Below are 19,495 nucleotides of genomic sequence, written 5' to 3' on the forward strand. Positions count from 1 at the left end.
ATGGGGCTGCTATTGCCTCTACATGCTTGCTGAAAGGATTAAATTATACACAATGATTTTTTAAATGCCACCCTTCTTCCTTCTTCTTTTTAATATTTTTAGCTGTAGATGGACACAATACTTTCTTTTTTTTAATGTGATGCTAGGGATCGAACCCAGTGTCTTACTTGTACTAAGCAAGCGCTCTACTACTGAACCACAACTCCAGCTCCCACTCCTTCCTTCTTTAATCTGCAAATTCACAACTTTAAAATTGTACTTGGAAATACTAGTACAGGTTGAGCATCCCTATTGTGAAAATCTGAAATGTGTCAAATCTGAAACATTTTTAGCACTAACTTGTTGCAACAAGTGGAATATTCCACACCTACCTTCATGTATTGAGTCACATAAAATTATTAAAAACACTATATAAGCCAGGCATGGCGGTGCACGCCTGGTAATCTCAGCCGTTTGGGAGGCTGACACAGTAGGATTGTGAGTTCAAATCCAGACGGTGAGGCGCTAAGCAACTCAGTGAGACCCTGTCTCTAAATAAATACAAAATAGGGCTGGGGATGTGGTTCAGTGGTCGAGTGTCCTTGAATTCAATCCCTGGTACCAAAAAAACCCAACACTATATAAGCCAGGCTCAGTGGCATGCACTTAGTCTCTGCAACTTGGGAGGCTGAGATAAGATTACTTGAGCCTAGGAATTCAAGGCCATCCTGGGCAATACAGCAAGACCTCATCTCCCCCAACCTCCCCCCCACAAAAAAAACTCCCACAAAATTGTATAAAATTATCTTCAGATTGTGTGTATAAGGTATTTATGAAACACATATGAATTTTGTGCTCAGACTTGGGTCCCATCCACAAAACATCTCATTACTATATGTACAATTCTAAAACCCCCAAAAAATCCTAAACCCGAAATACATCTGCTCCCAAGAACTTCAGGTGAGTACTTAGGACCAGATGTCATCTGTACTCAAAGTTTTCCCCTAAAAAAAGATAGGCTTCCAGGGTGTGGTAGTCTATGTCTATAATCTATAATCCCAGCAACTGGGGAAACGAAGGCAAGGGGATCACAAGTTTGAGGCCAGCCTCAGCAATTTAGCGAGACCCTGTCTTATAATAAAAAGAGTGAGGGAATGAGAGGAGTAGTGGGGCTGTGGGGATGGGAAGGACAATAGAATGAGAAAGACATTATTACCTTATATACATGTATGATTACACTACTGGTGAGACTCTGCACCATGAACAGCCAGAGGAATGAGAAGTTGTGCTTCATTTGCACACAATATGTCCAAATGCATTCTATTGTCATGTATAACTAATTAGAACAAATAAAAAAAAGAAATAGGGCTGGGGATGTGGCTCAAGCGGTAGCGGTAGCGCGCTCGCCTGGCATGCGTGCAGCCCGGGTTCAATCCTCAGCACCACATACAAACAAAGATGTTGTGTCCACCGAACACTGAAAAATAAATATTAAAAAAAAATTCTCTCTCTCTCTTTCTCTCTTAAAAAAAAAAGAAATAAAAATAAAAAAGGTTGGTGGTAAAGTGCCTCTGGGTTCAATACCTAATACTGAAAAAAAAAAAAACAAGAAAAAAAAAGAAAAACAGGCTTCCATCCCTGGCAATTTCACTGATATCCCCATCCCATGATCAGTTTTTTTTTTTTTTTAAATCCATCAGTGCTTTGCTTACCAAGTTTAAAAGTTCCCGAAGCATTTCTAGGGGAATATTGAACTCTTTATAGGTGATGCCATTGAACAGAGGAGAGACTGAGAAACTGGAGCTGATGGTGGAGAAGTAGTACTCGGGCTCCAGAGCAGTCCCATCGGGCAGGCAGGAGGCTGGCAAGAAAAAAAGGCAGAGTGGGGAGAAGTTACCCATGGGCACAGATGACCAGGACACTTCCTCAAGCAGATTCTCCTAACAACCAACAAAAACATAGATTTGACTTTGTTTATACTCCAATTCCTTGCTTGTTTTTATTTTATTTTTTTCTTGTGGTATTGAACTCAGAGGTGCTCTACCACTAGCTACATCCCCCAGCCCTCTTATTTTGTTTTAAAATATGCTTTTAGTTGTCAATGTACCTTTATTTTATTTATATGTGATGCTGAGAATCAAACCCAGTGCCTCACACATGCTTAGGCAAGCACTGTACCACTGAACTACAACTCTAGCTCCCTCTTATTTTTTTTTTAAATTTTTTATTTTGAAACAGGGTCTTGCTAAGTTGCTGGCTGTCCTCGAATTTAATGATGCATCTGCCTCAGGGTCTGAGGAGCTGAGATTATGAGCATGTGCTATCACACACAGATCTCTGCCTTTTTTTTTTTTTTTTGTAGTTGTAGTTGGACAGAATGCTTTCATTTATTTATTTTTAATGTGGTGCTAAGGATCACACCCAGTGCCTCACATATACTAGGCAAGTACTCTGCCACTTAGCTACAGCCCCAGCCCCCCACCTTTTTAAATTAACAAGTAAAGGCTGGATTGTAAATCCTTGGAGAGCTACACCTCTCACGTGACTATTTCAGGTCAAAGACTCAGATATGATGGTGTCTTAATACTTTCAACCCAGAAAATGTAAATTTATGTATGGGAAGGAGAGAAAAAGATTGATACCTTTTTTAATTTTTTGGTTGTGGGAATTGAACCCAGGGTCTCATATATGCTAGGTAAGAGCTCCACCAATGACACCAATGAGCTAGACCCATCCTTTTTTTTTTTTTCTGATACCAAGATTGAACGCAGGGAGGCTTAACCACTGAGTCACATCCATAGCATTTAATTTTTTTTTTTTTTTAATTTAGAGACAGGGTCTCACTAAATTGCTTAGGGCCTCACTAAGGTGCTGAGGATGGCTTTGAACTCACGATTGTCCTGCCTCAGCCTTATGAACTGCTGGGATTACAGGTGTGTGCCATTGCACCTGACACATCCCAGCCCCCTTTTTTTCTCCCAGGGCCGGGGATCAAACTTAGGGCCTTGTGTGCGCTAGGCAAGTGCTCTGCCACTGAGTTAAATCCCCAATCCCACACCCCAGCTCTTTTAAAAATTATTTTGAGGGGCTGGGTTGTGGCTCAGTGGTAGAGTACTTGCCTAGCATGTGTGAGGCATAAGTTTGATTCTTAGTGTCACATATAAATAAATAAAATAAAGCTCTGTTGACAACTAAAAAATTTGTTTTTAAATTATTTTATTTTGAGATAAGTCTCATTAAATTGTACAGATTGGCCTTGACCTTATAATTCTCCTGAGTAGCTGGGATTACAGGTGTGTGCCACAACATCCAGAGAGTAATGCTTTTTTAAACATTCAGCAATGTTAAAAGTTTGAGGTTCACAGAGCATCAGAAATGTTTTATGGGCTAGGGACGTGGTCAAGTGGCAGCACGCTCGCCTGGCATGTGTGCGGCCCGGGTTTCGATCCTCAGCACCACATACAAACAAAGATGTTGTGTCCGCCAAAAACTAAAAAATAAATATTAAAAAATTTTCTCTCTCTTAAAAAAAAAATGGAATGCTTTCAACATGTCACCATTAAAAAAAATGTTTTATTACCAAATAGTACAAAAATGCACGCTATTAGAAGTTTCAAAACCAGAACAATCAAGTAAAGTAAGCCAATCACAAAAAGACAAATACTGGGGCTGGAGTTGTAGCTTGGTGATAGAGCACTTGCCTAGCACATGTGAGGTACTGAGTTTGAGTCTCAGCACCACATAAAAATAAATAAATAAGGACTGGAGTTGTGGCTCAGTGGTAGAGCACTTGCCTGGCACATGTGAGGCCCTGTGTTTGATCCTCAGCACTGCATATAAATAAATAAATAAAAGATCTATTGGAAACTAAAAAATACCTAAATATTAAAAAAAAGAAAGAAAGAAAATAAAGGTACTGTGTCCATCTACAACTAAAAATAAAAAAATTTTAAAAAGACATTATTGTATGAGCCCACTCCTGTGAGGTACTTAGCGCAGTCAACATCCTAGAGACAGTACAATGGTGGCGCCAAAAGCTGTGAGGAGAAAATGGGGCATTATTGTTTAATAGGTACAGAGTTGCAGTTTTACAAGATGAAAAGATTTCTGAAGATAGATGGAAGGTTGGTTGATGGCTACACAATATTAAGAATAAATTTAATACCACTGAACTGTATACTTAAAAATGGTAAAGATGGCAATTTTATGTATATTTCACCACAATAAAAAAATGAAAGGAAAAAAGTCAAAACAAAAATAAAGTCATTTAGTCATCTGGCACTAATAAATATGAATCCAAAAGCAAATAATTATTTGAAAATCCATTATTAAAACACATTAGCACCAGTCGCAGAGGCGCACAGCTGTAATCCCAGGGGCTTGGGAGGCTGAGACAGGAGGATCATGAGTTCAAAACCAGCCTCAGCAATGGCAAGGCGCTTAACAACTCAGTGAGACCCTGTCTCTAAATAAAATACAAAATAGGTCTGGGGATGTGGCTCAGTGGTTGAGTACCCTTGAGTTCAATCCCCAGTACCAAAAAAAAAAAAAAAAAAACACTTTAGTAGGAGAGGGTGGTAAAGTGCTTGCCTGGCAAATATGAGGGTTCATGGGTTCAATTCTCAGTACCATATAAAAGTAAATGAATAAAATAAAGGCATTGTGTCCAACTAAAAAAAATTTTAAAAACATATTAGTAGAGGCTGGGGTTTTAGCTCAGTGGAAGAGTGTGTGAGGCACTGGGTTCAATTCTTAGCACCACATAAAAATGAATAAATAAAACACTGTGTCCATCTAAAACTCAAAAAATATTAAAAAACACATTAGTAGAAAATTATCATTAGAAAATAAATAAGTCTATAATATTTTCATAGCAAATAGTGACCAACAATATCAATCTATAAAGAACCAATAATAAACTGTATGACTTTCTCAAGTACTAGTGCTCAGAAAAAGCAAAGAGTTGAAGTTAGCCCTAATTGTGTCAAAGTTGGGGCATAACATAGTACAACACTGGTGCTGCACTGCCAATGGATACAAAACAACAACTTAGAACAGAAGGACACTGTAACAGTACTTCTGAAGGGCCAACATAAGAACTGGTAGACAAACAAGAAAAAAAGCAAGAGAGAACAGTTACTTTAAGAAGAGGAAGAATGTGATCCCTCATCTCAAACAGCCATGCGATGAGGACAAAGTGCTAAGTGGCTGAGCCAGTATGGGAATTGGAAGAACCAAGGACCAAAAATCTGGATTTATGTGAGGAGGTATCACTGAAAGTTCAGATAGAAAGTAAATGATCAGATTCATGCTTTTAAAAAATAATATTTGCCTGTCATGGTGGCCCATGCCTATAATCCCAGTGACATGGAAGGCTGAAACAGGAGGAATCCAAGTTCATGGACAACCTCAGCAACTTAGTAAGACCCTAATCAATTTAGCAAGACCCGGTCTCAGAATAAAAAATAAAAAGGGCTGGGTATATGGCTTCGTGTTTAAATACCCCTGGATTCAAACCCCAGTACCCTCCCCCAAAAAACTTAGTAGTAATAATTCTTCTCATGAGTGGTACTGAATTTTGTCAAAGCTTTTCTCTGCATCTAGTGAGATGACTATGTTTTTTGTCCTTAATCCTATTTGTGTGGTAAATTATATTAGATTTGTAGATGATGAACCATCCTGCCATCCTTGGAATGAAACCAGCTTGCTCATGATGTATAATCCTCTTAATATGTTGCTGAATATTATTTGCTAATATTTTATTAAGGATTTTTACTTTTATGTTCATCAGGATATTGGTCTGTAGTTTTTTTTTCCTGAATGTCTCCTTAACTAGCTTTAGTATCCGGCATCATATAATGAATATGGGAGTATTCCCTCCTTTCTACTTAACGTAATATTTTGAGGAGAATTGGCATTAGCTCTTCTTTAAAGGTCTAGTAGAATTTGGTTGAAAATCTATCTGGTCCTGAGCTTTTTTTTTTGTTGGAAGACTTTTATTACTGCTTCAATCTCATTCACTTGTTATTAGGCTGTTTAGGTTTTCTATATCTCTTGGTTCAATTTGAGGAGTCCATATGTATCTAGAAATTTAACTATTCTTCTAGGTTTTCTGATTTAATAGAGTATACGTTTTCAAAATAATCCGTAACGATCCTCTGGCTTTCTGGGAAGTTTTTTGATGATGAAACCATGGATAGAAGGAACTTAACCTCAACATCATAAAGGCAATATATGACAAACCCAAAGCCAACGTCATGCTCAATGGGGGAAAACTGGAAGAATTTCCTTGAAAATCAGGAATGAGACAAGGATGTCCACTCTCATCAATCCTATTCAACACAGTACTTCAAATTTTACCTCAGAGCAATTAGTCAAGAAAAGGAAGTAAAAGGAATACAAATAGGAAAGAAAGAAAGTCACTGTTTGCAGATGATATGATCCTATACTTGGAAGATTCAAAATGTTTACCAGAAGACTAACAGAATTTATAAACAAACTCAACAATATAGCAGAATACCTAATCAAAAATCAATAGCTTTCCTGTACATCAATGATGAATTTTCTGTGGAAAAAAAAAGTAAGATCTTGGAATAAATCTAATCAAGGAGGTGAAAGACTTCTACAATAAAAATTATAGAACAGTGAAGAAGGAAACTGAAGATGTTAAAATGACCACATTACCAAAAACAATCTACAGAATCACTGCAATCCCCATCAAAATACCAATGACATTCTTTGTAGAGGAAAAAAAAACAGTTCTAAAATTCATATAGAAGAATAGAAGACTTGGAATAGCCAAAGCAATTCTAAGCAAAAAAAGAAAAACATATAAAAACAATGCTGGAGACACCATAACACTTAGGTGACTTCAAATTATACTTCAGAGCTATATTAACAAAAACTGCATGGTACTGACATAAAAACAGACACATAGACCAATAAAACAAAAGACAGAGAGACAAACACATATAGATAAACTGTATATTCATATGTAGAAGAATGAAACTAGATCCCCATTTCTTACCCTAAATAAAAGACAACTCAAAATGATCAAAGAACTAAGAACTGGACTAGAAACTTTATAACTGCTAGAAGATAATGTAAGGTAGTTAATACTTCAACATATGGGTACAAGCAACACCTGTTTCAATAGAACCCCTAAAGTTTGGGAAATAATACCAAGAATTAATAAATGAAATGGCCTCAAATTAAAAAGCTTCTGAACAGCAAAGGAAACAATCAGAGATTTCATTTCACTTCAATTAGAATGGCAGCCATAAACAATACAAATAATAATAAATGCTAGAGAGGATGTAGCAAAAAAGAAACACTTATACACTATTTGTGGGATTATGAATTAATATAACCACTATGGAAATCAGTATGGTGGTTTCTCAAAGACTAGGAATGAAACCAAAATATGACCCAGTTATACCACTCTTTAGTGTTTATCCTACAGAATTAAAGTCAGCATATTATAGTGATACATGCATATCCATATTTATAGCATCAGAATTCACAATAGTCAAATTAGGGAACCAGCCTACCTACCAATCTGTGGATGAATGAATAAAGAAAATGTGAGATATCTATATACACACACATACATACAAACATAATGGAATCTTACTCAGCTATAAAGAAGAATGAAATTATGTCATTTGCAGACAAATGGAACTTAATGGGAGAATAGATGAGAAAAAGGGGATCAGGGGAGGGGAGGGAGAGAGGAGAGGAAGGAGAGAAAAGAGAGTAAAGGTACTGAGGAAGGAAAATTACGGAATTACATTGTTTTATTGTGTGCATCTATGAATATGTAACAATAAATCCAACTGTATATAAAACTATAATGCACCAATAAAAATTTCAAAAAGATGGGCACAATAGCTTATACCTGTAATCTCAGAAACTTGGAAGGCTGAGACAGGAGAATCACAAGTTTAAAACTAGTCTTAGCAACTTAGTGAAAAATAAAAAGGGCTGGGGATATAGCTCAGTGGTTAAAGAAAAATAATAATAAATAATAAAGCCCCTGGATTCAATTACCGGTACCAAAAACAACAAATTTTTTAAAAGAAGAAAGAAATTTTAAAATAATAATAATTCTTAAAAAATATTCATACAGGACTGAGGAAGAAGGCCTAGAAAGGGTGGGGACCTACTATAAGAAGAATCCAAATGTAACTAGAAGTATATGAACAAACACAGAATAAAGAAGTATGTATGCACTGCTGCTTCTCTTACAGTGAGGTGCACTTAAAAGGTATATATCATCCGTTTGCTCACAGCCTGCCAGCACAGTAGGTAGTAGATCTGCTAAAGGAACATTAGAGCTTGCACAATTAGTAGTATCTGAGTGTGCCTCCATCCGGCCACTTAAATGAATATATAAAACTATAATGCACCACTATGGGGAGAAGCCATTGCCAAAAAAGGTAGACAGAGATGTTTACCAGGGAAAGAGAAGGTTTTACATCATGGCTGTCCTTAGAAGCCCCAAAGACCTGGGGATAACAAGGGTTTTAGGGCCTGGAGGATATATTCTACACCTAGACAAGTGGATCTCTTTGGAAGGTGAGTGAACTTGGCCTTTAGTTCTAACATATACATAAAATGTAACACATTAGCCAGGTTCAGTGGCACCTGCCTGTCAATCCATCTGCTCAGGGAGACTGAGACAAGAGGACTCCAAGTTCCAGACTAGCCTGGGCAACTTAGTAAGACTTTGTCTCAAAATCAAATTTAAAAAGAGTTGACGATATAACTCTGAGATAGATCACTCCTGGGTTCAGTCCCTAGTTATACACAAAACCATAAACAAAACAAAACCAAACCATGAAACATGTTATACTCTTACACATCCGAGAGATACTGCACAAAAAGCTGCCCACATTTATTGGAATTTAGACACTAACTCTCCTCTCTCTCTCTTTTTTTTTTTTACTTATTTTTTAGTTTTAGGTGGATACAATATCTTTATTTTATTTTTATGTGGTGCTGAGATTAAACCCAGTGCCTCGCACATGCTAGGCGAGTCCTCTACCACTTGAGCCACCACCCCAGCCCATAGACACTCTCTTTTTAAAAAATTCCCCTTGTATCTCTCAAGATGGCCTTGAGATGTGCTCTTTTAGCAACCAGAATCAATCAAAACTAGAAAAGACTATATTATGTGGCATGGAATTCTAGTTTCTCCATTTCCTATCATTTGACTCCCCACAAGGGTAAAGTGAACACAATTTTAACATGTGTCTGGTATGGCACAAGGGTATTCACATGAATCAAGTTTAATAAATCATATGAAAGTATTTTGAGCAGCAAAGCTCCATAAAGTAGTATTACTACATTCTTCAACATGATCTATATTCTGATGTCAGTCATTTGGGGTTCTGTAATAATTCTCTATACTTTCCTATTTAAAATATCTGAAAACAGAAAATAAATGCTTTTTAAAAGCTTTCTACTCTGTATCCATGACAATAGAACAGACTCACAGTGACCTCTTGTGATGCCAACACTGTTAGAGTTAACATCACAAGAAGTCACTGTGAGCCTGAATACTAAGAAGTCAATATTCCTGGCAGAGAGGTGAAGCTCACCTTCAAAATAGTGAAAGGCAGATCCTCCAGGGGAGCTTGGAGGGGGCATGCCACGTTCCGGGCTGACCTGAAACACAACCAGAATTACAGATCAGAAAAGGCCAGTGAGACTTCAGACCGGTTCGTCTAGGCAAGGTTCGCTCTGCCAGCTCAATGTCTGTACTTGAAGTCCTCGTTCAAGCCTCACCTCTTCCCTGAAGCCCATTGTAGTTATAGCATTCTCTACTACATACTGTATCGCCAAAGTCTTTGTATATAGTCATATATTTATACTTGATTACTGAGTTGAATTTTTCCTATCTTTTCTCCATTAGTCAATTATGTACTTCTTTTTCTTGGTGCTGGGGGACTAAACCAGGGCTTCAGACATGCTAGGCAAGCACTCTATCACTGAGCCACACTTCCAGTCTTCAACTATATACTTCTTCACCAACAAACTCCCACTCAGAATAGTTTTGACACCCACTACTATGAAACGAATTCTTCCCAGGTGTGAAGTAACTTACAAATCTTAAAAAGGATAAGGCAAGCCTCTGCATTAAAGATAATTCTAGTGAGAACCTTTCATGTTTCTTTAAGTTTCCTTAAACTACAGACAAGGGATATTTTCTTTACATGAGCATTTAATGAGATCCTTCTCCCCTGCTCTTCTCCCAGGAGACCAGCCCCACCTGAGAGATGCTGGAAACACTACTGGTTTTCCTTTTTAGGGTGCCCTCCTGACAGACCGTCAGCAGATTGCTGGGGAGGATGGAGCGGAAGTCATTGAAAGAACGCCTTCGGACACCTTCCAGCTCTTCTGGGACTCGCAGGGAATGAGGAAGGACTTTGGGAAAGAGCTTCGAGAGGAGAGACTCTTCTGTGTTGCTGTAACGCCCAAACGCTCGAGAGATTCCTATCAGGCATGGGATTGCATACTTGCAAAGGTATTCTAGAAGACCAAGTGACAATGTTATGATGAGATAGCTACCTGTGAGAGAGCCATGCTGTACCAACTTGTAATATTTCACAACCCACCTAACAAATGTGAAGGTTCAGAACGAGCCATAGTATTAGGGTCAACCCCAAGGGCTAACCAGTGATATTTCCAACCCATCATTAACAACTTCAGACTATGTTTCCATTACAGCTAATCTCTTGGAAGGTCTTGATATATTCATGATACATTCAAATCAATAATATACTTAGGTCATATTTTCAGGTAGGTACCTTAAATTTAATTAATATATTCATATCTCCTTAGGATCATATTGGTAGCCTTATTTACACTAAGGAAAAAACGATCTTTGAAAGTCAACTAAATAAACTACCCAAATATTAGAGGTGAAAGAATTCAGGTTCAGAGGCCTTCTTGTCCAAGGCTAACCAGCATTTGTATACAGAACTATGCTCATGACTCCATGTGCCTCTCAGTATATTAACCCACAACAAATGTAACCTAATACATAAATACATCAGGCTGCATATTAGGTACCAAAGAACAGAGAAGAAAAACAAAGAATAGGAAAAAACAGAAAAGCAAAGCAAAGACTAGAAGCAAGGCAAAGATGAAGATGAAGATTAAAAAAAAAGAAAAAAGCATTTAGATCTATAATCATACCTTTTTCTTGAATCTCCAAGGCCTGGCACATTCCCAAAAGGACATGTAAAACCTGCAAAAGTGCTTCTAAAATCTGTAACAGTCAAGGGAACAATTTATTAAAAAATCAAATAAGCAGCACAAAATTAAATCAAAATTCAAAGGAGCTTTAGGTATGTATCATCTTGACTTAACCCTCCACTGTTGTCAAATGGTGACTTCAGAGACAGAAACCCTGACTCTCTAGGCAAGTACAGAAATCCTTCTAACAATGTGTCATGAAGTCCTCCTGGGGCTTGTACCTAGCAGCCCTTAGAGCTACTCTTTTCTTTATATTCACAAAATAGATAGATTATATGGACACTAATCCTTTTCATAGCTAAATAGCCCTCATTCTTTCCTATCTTATTCCTTCTGATTAAAAGTTATTTATGACACTAATTGTCTGCTTACGTTGCTACTACAGTCCAACTTGTCACATCTGTCTGAAAGTGTAGTGCTCAGAATAAAATATATTAATATTCCAGGAATGCAGGAACTCACCCAGAGTAATCAACAAGTTAGTAAACATGAACAAACCATTAGCTTTTTAGTAGCCACTTCATGGTGCTAGCTCAAAGACCTTACAGATAAATAAAATGCTTAAATCCTTTTCATACGTACTACTCTACAGCTATGAAACCTCTACTTCTGCAGTTATTTTTAATTTTTAAATTTATCCCCACAAAAGTTCATAGTATTAATGTTAGCTTATTGGACTAGTCTTCATTTCCCAGCTTTGTGCCTCTGCAACTGAAATCAACTTGCTTTTTACATCTTCACTCAAAATACTGGCTCATTTTCCGGGCTGAGGTTGTGGCTCAGTGGTAGAGTGCTTGCATCACATGTGAGGCACTGGATTCGATTCTCAGTAATATATATAAATAAATGAATAAAATAAAGGTTCATCTAAAAAAAAATACTGGCTCATTTTCCTCCAATGGTTGGAGGCAGGCCATTGGAAGTTCCTGCCAGGCCAATATCGCAATCATCCTCTGGGGAAGTCCTTTAGGTAGATGTGAAAACCATATGAATCTGCACTTAGGCCATATAATTGGTCCAGAATGTCAAGAGAGGTGCTTGACCAATGTTTTCGTTGATAACCCAAATTTCCTTTATTTTCCTAATATTAAATAATGCTGAATAACCTGTAAAGGTCTAAAAAAAATTAATAGAGATTGAGTACCCCTTATCAAAATGCTTGGGACCATAAGTGTTCTGGATGTCAGACATTTTCAGATTTTGGAATACCTGGATGTACATAAGGAGATTTGTTGGGGATAAGACACAAGTCTACACAAAAATTCATTTGTTTCACATATACTTAAGGAAGATACAACCTGTACTTTTGCCCATTTCACATATTAAAGTCATTTTGTTAGCTGCAATGTTGATCTTTTTATTTTGATAAATGTTATTAATCGACCCTAAACCTAAAAATAAATGAAGAACCTAAATTAGAACTGAAAAAACATCACTAGTTTGGAACATTTAGCATGTAGGAAGGCAACTAGGCACTCCTTGGCAGAACCTAATAATGATAACATACAAAAACCAACTTTATGAAATTTTATGAAAAATTTAGTTAAGAAAAAAGTTTAAATTATGGTGATATTCTTTTTTTAAATTTTTTTATAGTTGTACACAATAACTTTATTTATTTATTTTTTTAAATGTGGTGCTAAGGATTGAACCCCGAGACTTGCATGTGCAAGGCGAGCACTCTACTGCTGAGCCACAACCCCAGCCCCAACATTATTTATTTATAAAGGAGGGAGGGAAAGGGCTGGGGGTTAGAACACCTCCTTAGCACCCTAGCACCCCCTAAAAAAGGAAATTTGAAATACATGCTATTAACATTTCCAATAAAATTAACAAGAACTAAAAAAAAGTCTGGGCACTGAGAAGTAAAAACTACATAGAAAATTCACTCTATGAATGACTTCAATCCCTAACCTAGAAGAAGGGAAATGAGCTACCTCTGCCTTTTTCTGCCTACTTCACAGTGTTTTGAGGAATGCTGAATATTGTAAGACTCACCAGATCTTTCAAAACAAAACAAGCTGAAAAATACTAAAAGCAATCATGAAATATTTTCAAAACAAAACAAGCTGAAAAATACTAAAAGCAATCATGAAATATATTTTAGGTCTGTTATTAATCATACGAAAGGAAACCAATCACACTTCAATTGCCACTCCACCTCCCATCACTTTGGAACTCTTTTTGATCTAATAGCAATGAACAAGTTACCACATGCTTACCTCATCCCTAAGTGAAGGGTCCCTATAAGCCACATCAGAGAGCAAAGTAACCAGGCAAAAGCTAAAGCTCTCTGCAACTGGGAGCGCACCTGAAAGATATGAAGACAGGAATCAGATCATTAGAAATAAGACACTGGGCCACACCTGCTGGCCATCCAATTTAGTATGTTCCTTTTCACTTGACTTGCCAAGGTACCACTTATATCAGCTGCCCTCAATCAGAACAGATATGGGCCTAAGGATTTGCTAAGAAATACCTCTTTCTTTTAGCAAAATACTTTGGTTTAGTAAACTTAATGTTTCCTGAGTTAATTTACAGTTTGAGATTACAGAGCCTACTGGAACTGTGAGATTTCATATTTTATTCCCTTCCTAAATAAAAGTGAGAAATCAGTCTTATGTATGAGATGGTACCAAAAAACTATCTAGCACATATTTTTTTTTTAAGAGAGAGAGAGAATTTTTTTTAAATATTTATTTATTTTTTTAGTTCTCGGCAGACACAACATCTTTTGTTTGTATGTGGTGCTGAGGATAGAACCCAGGCTGCACGCATGCCAGGCGAGCGCGCTACCGCTTAAGCCACATCCCCAGCCCTCAAGCACATATTAATATTACATTAACCCGAATGAAATGTTGATTACATTTTCTATGTTTTGATCAATCAGAAATATCCTAACTGGTATGTTAGTATAAATAAACATATGATCCCTAAAGAAGCTGAACATATTTTCCCTTGTATTCAGGGAAAACGTTACATAAATTTACCTCTGCCTTTCCGAGATGTGCTTTCTTCTACCCAGTAAACTTTTGGAAGTCCTTTGAGAAGTCGAAGAAGATAAGGAACCACACAGTCTTTGTGCTTAAAAAAAAAAAAAGTTATATTTAATAAATGACTGGTAGCCTCTTTCACATAGATTAAGCTCAAAGCAAAGCATATCCACATCCCAAGCATCTCAAAGATTCTCCAGGGGTAATATAAATCAAGTACAAAAGCTCACATGGCATCACACACTTTGTTTCCACATAGCGAAGTCCAGAGAAAGTTATATAAGCCTATACTGTAAGGGCCTAAAAGAAGTGCTCAAACCTGCCCTTTGCAGCTGAGTGTCCAGGCTGCTTGGGTCTTCTCTGGGTGGTACACCACTATGAGGGCTTCTCCAGAGGTATGTATGTGTTCACAAAGTCACCTTCAGTGAGATGGTTTCAGATCACCCAAAACTCATCTACAAGACCTAGGATAAGATCTTTGGGACTACAAAGAAATTTACAATCACAAGTTTCTCAATTTGCTTTTTGTTGTACATGTCCCTTGTTCTCTTTGCCTCCTTTTAAAAGCTCTTCTGCTTCATTTTTCTTCTTATTCCTCTCAAGTTTTCATCAACCCAAGGAAAAATTACTTTCCTCAACCAAATGAGCCAATAATATACAGCTTCATAATCTTCCATCATTGTTTTTTTTTTGGGAAGGGGTTATTGGTAAGCATGCTCTAGAGAAGGAGATTTGATGCTCGTAATATATTTTTTTTTAAATGTGATGGTTTTAAAAACAGCTCCAAGTTCCCACTCAAAGGGGGAATCTAATTCACTTCCCCTTGAAAACTGGCCACCTTAGTTATTTCTTTTAGTATATATAGAAACTAGCATAAATGTAACTCTGACTTCAGAGACTAGAAATGACAAGGCAACTTACCTGGTTCTTTTTTTTTTTTTATTGGTTGTTCACAACATTACAAAGCTCTTGACATATCATATTTCATACATTAGATTGAAGTGGGTTATGAACTCCCAATTTTACCCCAAATGCAGATTGCAGAATCACGTCGGTTACACATCCACAATTTTACATAATGCCCTATTAGTACTTACCTGGTTCTTTCTCGGGATACTGGGACTGTAATACAGATATGATGTTGTGACAAGGCCCATGCCACATGGAGAGGCCATGTATACAGAGGTGTCCTGGCTAAAAGACCTAGGATCAACCCCCAGGTACGTGCATGAATAAGCTTTCACATAATTCCATTACCAGCTTTTGACCCTCCCCTTCTGACACCAAACAGAGTAAACAGTGACTCTTCTAAGGCCTGTCTAGATTGCAAATTCATAAGCAACAAACAAAAAGAAACAACAAACAAAATGATAGTATTAACCCACTGAGTTTGGGGAGTTTGTTATACTACAATAACCAACAGATAGAATTTTTCTTTAATAAAAAAACAAAACAATTTCTCCTAAGTGATAAAATACAGCTGTGTAGGATCCTAGAGAGTACACAAAGCTCCAAGGGGCCTGCACTACTCGGCTCCTTGTAGCAGAAGTGGCCCTGGTTGGCTCTTCCCTAAATAAACTGTGATGGCTTTAGTAGCATGTAGTGAGTAAAATCACCTCCACTACATTGAGTCACAGTTGCTGCCAGGTTAGCCCATGGACTAGACACAAGGAGGCCAATGCACAGCCCATCATGTAAGGAGGGTAAGGAATATAAATATCAGGTGAACCAAGATATAGCTGGTCCCTAGGGTATTCTCAGGAGTCAGACAAAGCATTCTGGATTCCTTTCCTAGTATCCATGAAACCAATGAACTTTCCCTAGAAGCGTAAGCAAATTATATGATCCAAAGGACAATGTCATATGCCATCTAGAACCCTCCCAATCCTCACTCAGAACCAGAAATACACCAAAGGTAATTTGTACTCCTCTCTTGCTGGTCATCTTAAAAAGTCCAATACGAGTACAACATCATGGGGACTTATAGATAAATCTAACAAGTAATGTGTTTGACAAGGATATTTTCAACCAATAAACATTTAGATGACAGTAGTTTCTTGTATTCTTAAAAATATTTTCTGCCCTCTATATTCTTTTTATATTTAAATAGGATTTGGCAAATAATTCTACTTAATAAATATACAGAAGAAAAATAATAAATGCAGTTTATGCATCTCATTTTGGTTTTTCATGTGACCTTCATCAGGCAACCTATTTAATTATTAAAAGCTGAACTACCAGGTTCCCTTTGGATAAAATAAATGCCAATAAAATGTTTATTTTTTCAAATGTATAAATACTTTGTCAAAAAATATTAGTGCTTATTGGAGTGAAATTTCTAGGACATGGAAGCTCATTTCTTAGATAAATCTAACATCTTTATTTTCCTAACAGCATGATTGAATTTACAATTTAAAAAGTGATAGTGATAAAAATAAAACAATAAATAAAATATTCCCAAGTTTGAGGCAACTTTAGTGAGACTCTATCTCAAAATAAAATTAAAAGGGTTGGGAGTGTAGCTCAGTGATAGAGCACCCCAGGTTTAATATTCAATCCCCAAGACTGAAAAAGACAAACTCCCACCAGTTGCATGTTTCCTGCTGCTCCCTCCCATTTAACCATGTTGATTAGGTGGAAATGCATTCTTCTAATATTACATTAAGTAAATATAAGCAGATACAAATTTAAATGCTCATTATACCCCCTTTACACTCTAGAAACTTAAAATTTAGTAATAAAGAGTTACCTGAAGATCAGATTCAATGAGAAAAATGCCCAATGCAATTACTGCATCTCTTCGTCTTTCATCTAGTTGAAAGATCCCATGGAAATCTACTGGGCACATGCAAAGCAACTTTTGGACCTAGAAAATAAAGTTAAAAAAAAATATATATATATATACACACACACACACATACACACACACACTCTCTCTCACACACACACACACATGGCTGGAGAGGTAGAGTATCCCTGGGTTCAATCCCTAGTACTGCTATATTAATTAATTAATTAAAACCAAATGTGTAAAACACTTGGAACTATATACATAGAACACAGTAAAGCTCAATAAACAGTATTCTCTGTTACTGGGATACGCCCAAACAGTGGCTAGCACAAGGCAAAGTAGGTAATATGTGAGCAATGTACTGAATAAATGGGAAAATTAGATTTATCTTCTAAACAAACCAATAGTAAATGTCTGTCTTTAAGGGACTGAAGACAGCACAGGTTACGTCCATCTTGAGAAGCACCCATCAAAGTATTAAGAAAAACCAGGACCCTGACTTGCAATTTTGTAATAGCCTCAATAAAAAGTCATATCACTGACACTCATACTGTTGTAGTGGCATGTTTTAACAGTGTATCAGTGTATTGCTTGGGGTTTGCCCTGAAAATTCAATTAATAAATTACATTGTAATTTTTTAAAAGAAAGAAGTTTGCTTTTGTTACCTTAGATTTTACTTTTTTTTAAATTGTTACGTTAGATTTTAAACAGGCAAATACAAAGGGATCACAAAGACTTGAAAGCATCTTCTGAGATGGGGGTATAGTATGCACAAGGCCCTTGGTTCAATCCCTAGCATTGCAAAGGAAAAAGGAAAAAAGAAAAAAGAAAAGCATCCTCTCATATAAAGAAAGACAACATTCTCTGTTCTAATAATTTTCCTTCTAGGAAAGACTGTAAACAAAAAAATTAGAAACTCAGGCAAAGATCATATAGAAATGCATCTATCACCATGTTATATACATATTTACAAATTGGAAACAATCTAAATACTCAATATTAGAAAAATAGTGATAGAACCTGTGAGAGGCCATCCTCGCATGTGATTTGAGTTACCTCTCTGGCTGGATGAGAGGCGCTTAGACACAACTGTGTTAGAGCCTTCCCTACCCTTTTCCAGGTCCAAGGGCTTGTCCATGCAGAGGCGTGCCTGGCCACTGCCTTGAAGACCAATCGTCGCCCCTGATCTTGGGATGCTGCCCCCCTTAACCTTCATTGGATGGGATTTTCCCTGGAATTTTTTGTTCCCCAATAAAAGCCCACTCCCTGGCGTGTTCTCTCTCTCTTGCTAGTCTCTTCTGTAAACCTCGCCACCACATTAGATGGCTGGAGGCAGGAGCTAGGAGAAGCCATCCTGGAGCTGGTATTAAAGGTAATGAGAGTCTTGTCTCTTTAATTTAAAACTCCCTAGCAATTCCTTATGAATCGAACCTTCTTTCATGAAGCCAGCGCTGATCGCGTGGCAGATGAACCACTTGTTGTAATATTAAGTTGAAGCATATGAAATGGATATTCAACCATTTCTTGACTACAAAAACAATGCTTTCATAAAGTTCACTTTTTAAAAAAAGTTCACTTTCAATACCAACTGAGCTATATCCCTAGGAGATAAAGTTCACTTTTAAACTGGGCATGGTGGTACACAGCAAGAGGATTACGAGTTCAAAGCCAGCCTCAGCAAAAGTGAGGCACTAAGCAACTCAGTGAGATCCTATCTCTAAATCAAATACAAATTAGGACTGGGAATGTGGCTCAGTGGTTGAGTGCCCCTTGAGGTTCAATGCCAGGTAGCAAAAAAAAAAAAAAAAAAAAATCACTTTTAATATTACAGCCACTAAAAGTGGCATTTGCTATATAGTTTGGATCTTGAAAGAGCCAAATTCCCATGCACTAAAGTTTGGTCCCTAGGCCATCAGGAGATAGTAGAACCTGTAAGAAGTGTGGCCTCGTATGAAGTCTTTAGGTAACTGGGTGCATAGACTGGAAGGTGATTAGGGGATTCCAGCCTCTTCCTCTCCCTTTTGCCTCCTGGCCATGAAGTGAGTAGTTTTGCTCTGCTACATGTTCCTACCATGATGTACTACCTCACCACAAGCCCCAAACCATAAGGCCAACTGATCATGAACCTTCAAAACTGAGCCAAAATAATCTTCTTCTCTTTTTGACTAATTCAGGTATTTTTTAAATAGTGACAAACTAACAGAAAACAGTGATGAAAAGTTTACTAACAGTGGTTTTTTTTTAATAAGCAATAACATGAAATAATGTTCTAAGGGTTCTATAAACCCATGAGAGGAATGATCTTATTGTCAAATACAGAAAAAAAAAACCTACTAGAAAAAATATATCAAAATGTTAAGAGTTTTGAGAGGCAGGGTAACCAGGGGTTTTATTTTTTATTTATTTTTCATAAAGTGCTTTTTTGGTATTTTTCAAAATGCTTCATGGGAAAATATTCCTTATGTAATC

The 19,495-nt window shown here is 37.1% G+C and overlaps 1 protein-coding gene across 2 annotated transcripts in view; it reads right to left on the reverse strand.

Moving 5' to 3' along the window:
- The window catches only part of Pi4ka (phosphatidylinositol 4-kinase alpha), a 134,338-nt gene that overhangs the window by 90,359 nt on the left and 24,484 nt on the right, over positions 1–19,495 (reverse strand). For both annotated transcript variants that reach the window (XM_026401773.2, XM_026401774.2), the window contains exons 2-8: positions 16,984–17,100; positions 14,232–14,325; positions 13,464–13,552; positions 11,182–11,254; positions 10,253–10,512; positions 9,582–9,648; positions 1,692–1,840 (exon numbers count right to left, since the gene is read on the reverse strand). In XM_026401773.2, the coding sequence (XP_026257558.2) occupies positions 1,692–1,840; positions 9,582–9,648; positions 10,253–10,512; positions 11,182–11,254; positions 13,464–13,552; positions 14,232–14,325; positions 16,984–17,100 (849 nt within the window). The remainder of the gene's footprint in view (positions 1–1,691; positions 1,841–9,581; positions 9,649–10,252; positions 10,513–11,181; positions 11,255–13,463; positions 13,553–14,231; positions 14,326–16,983; positions 17,101–19,495) is intronic.

This window comes from Urocitellus parryii, chromosome 3, assembly GCF_045843805.1.
Source record: "Urocitellus parryii isolate mUroPar1 chromosome 3, mUroPar1.hap1, whole genome shotgun sequence".
NCBI classification, from domain to species: Eukaryota; Metazoa; Chordata; class Mammalia; order Rodentia; family Sciuridae; genus Urocitellus; species Urocitellus parryii.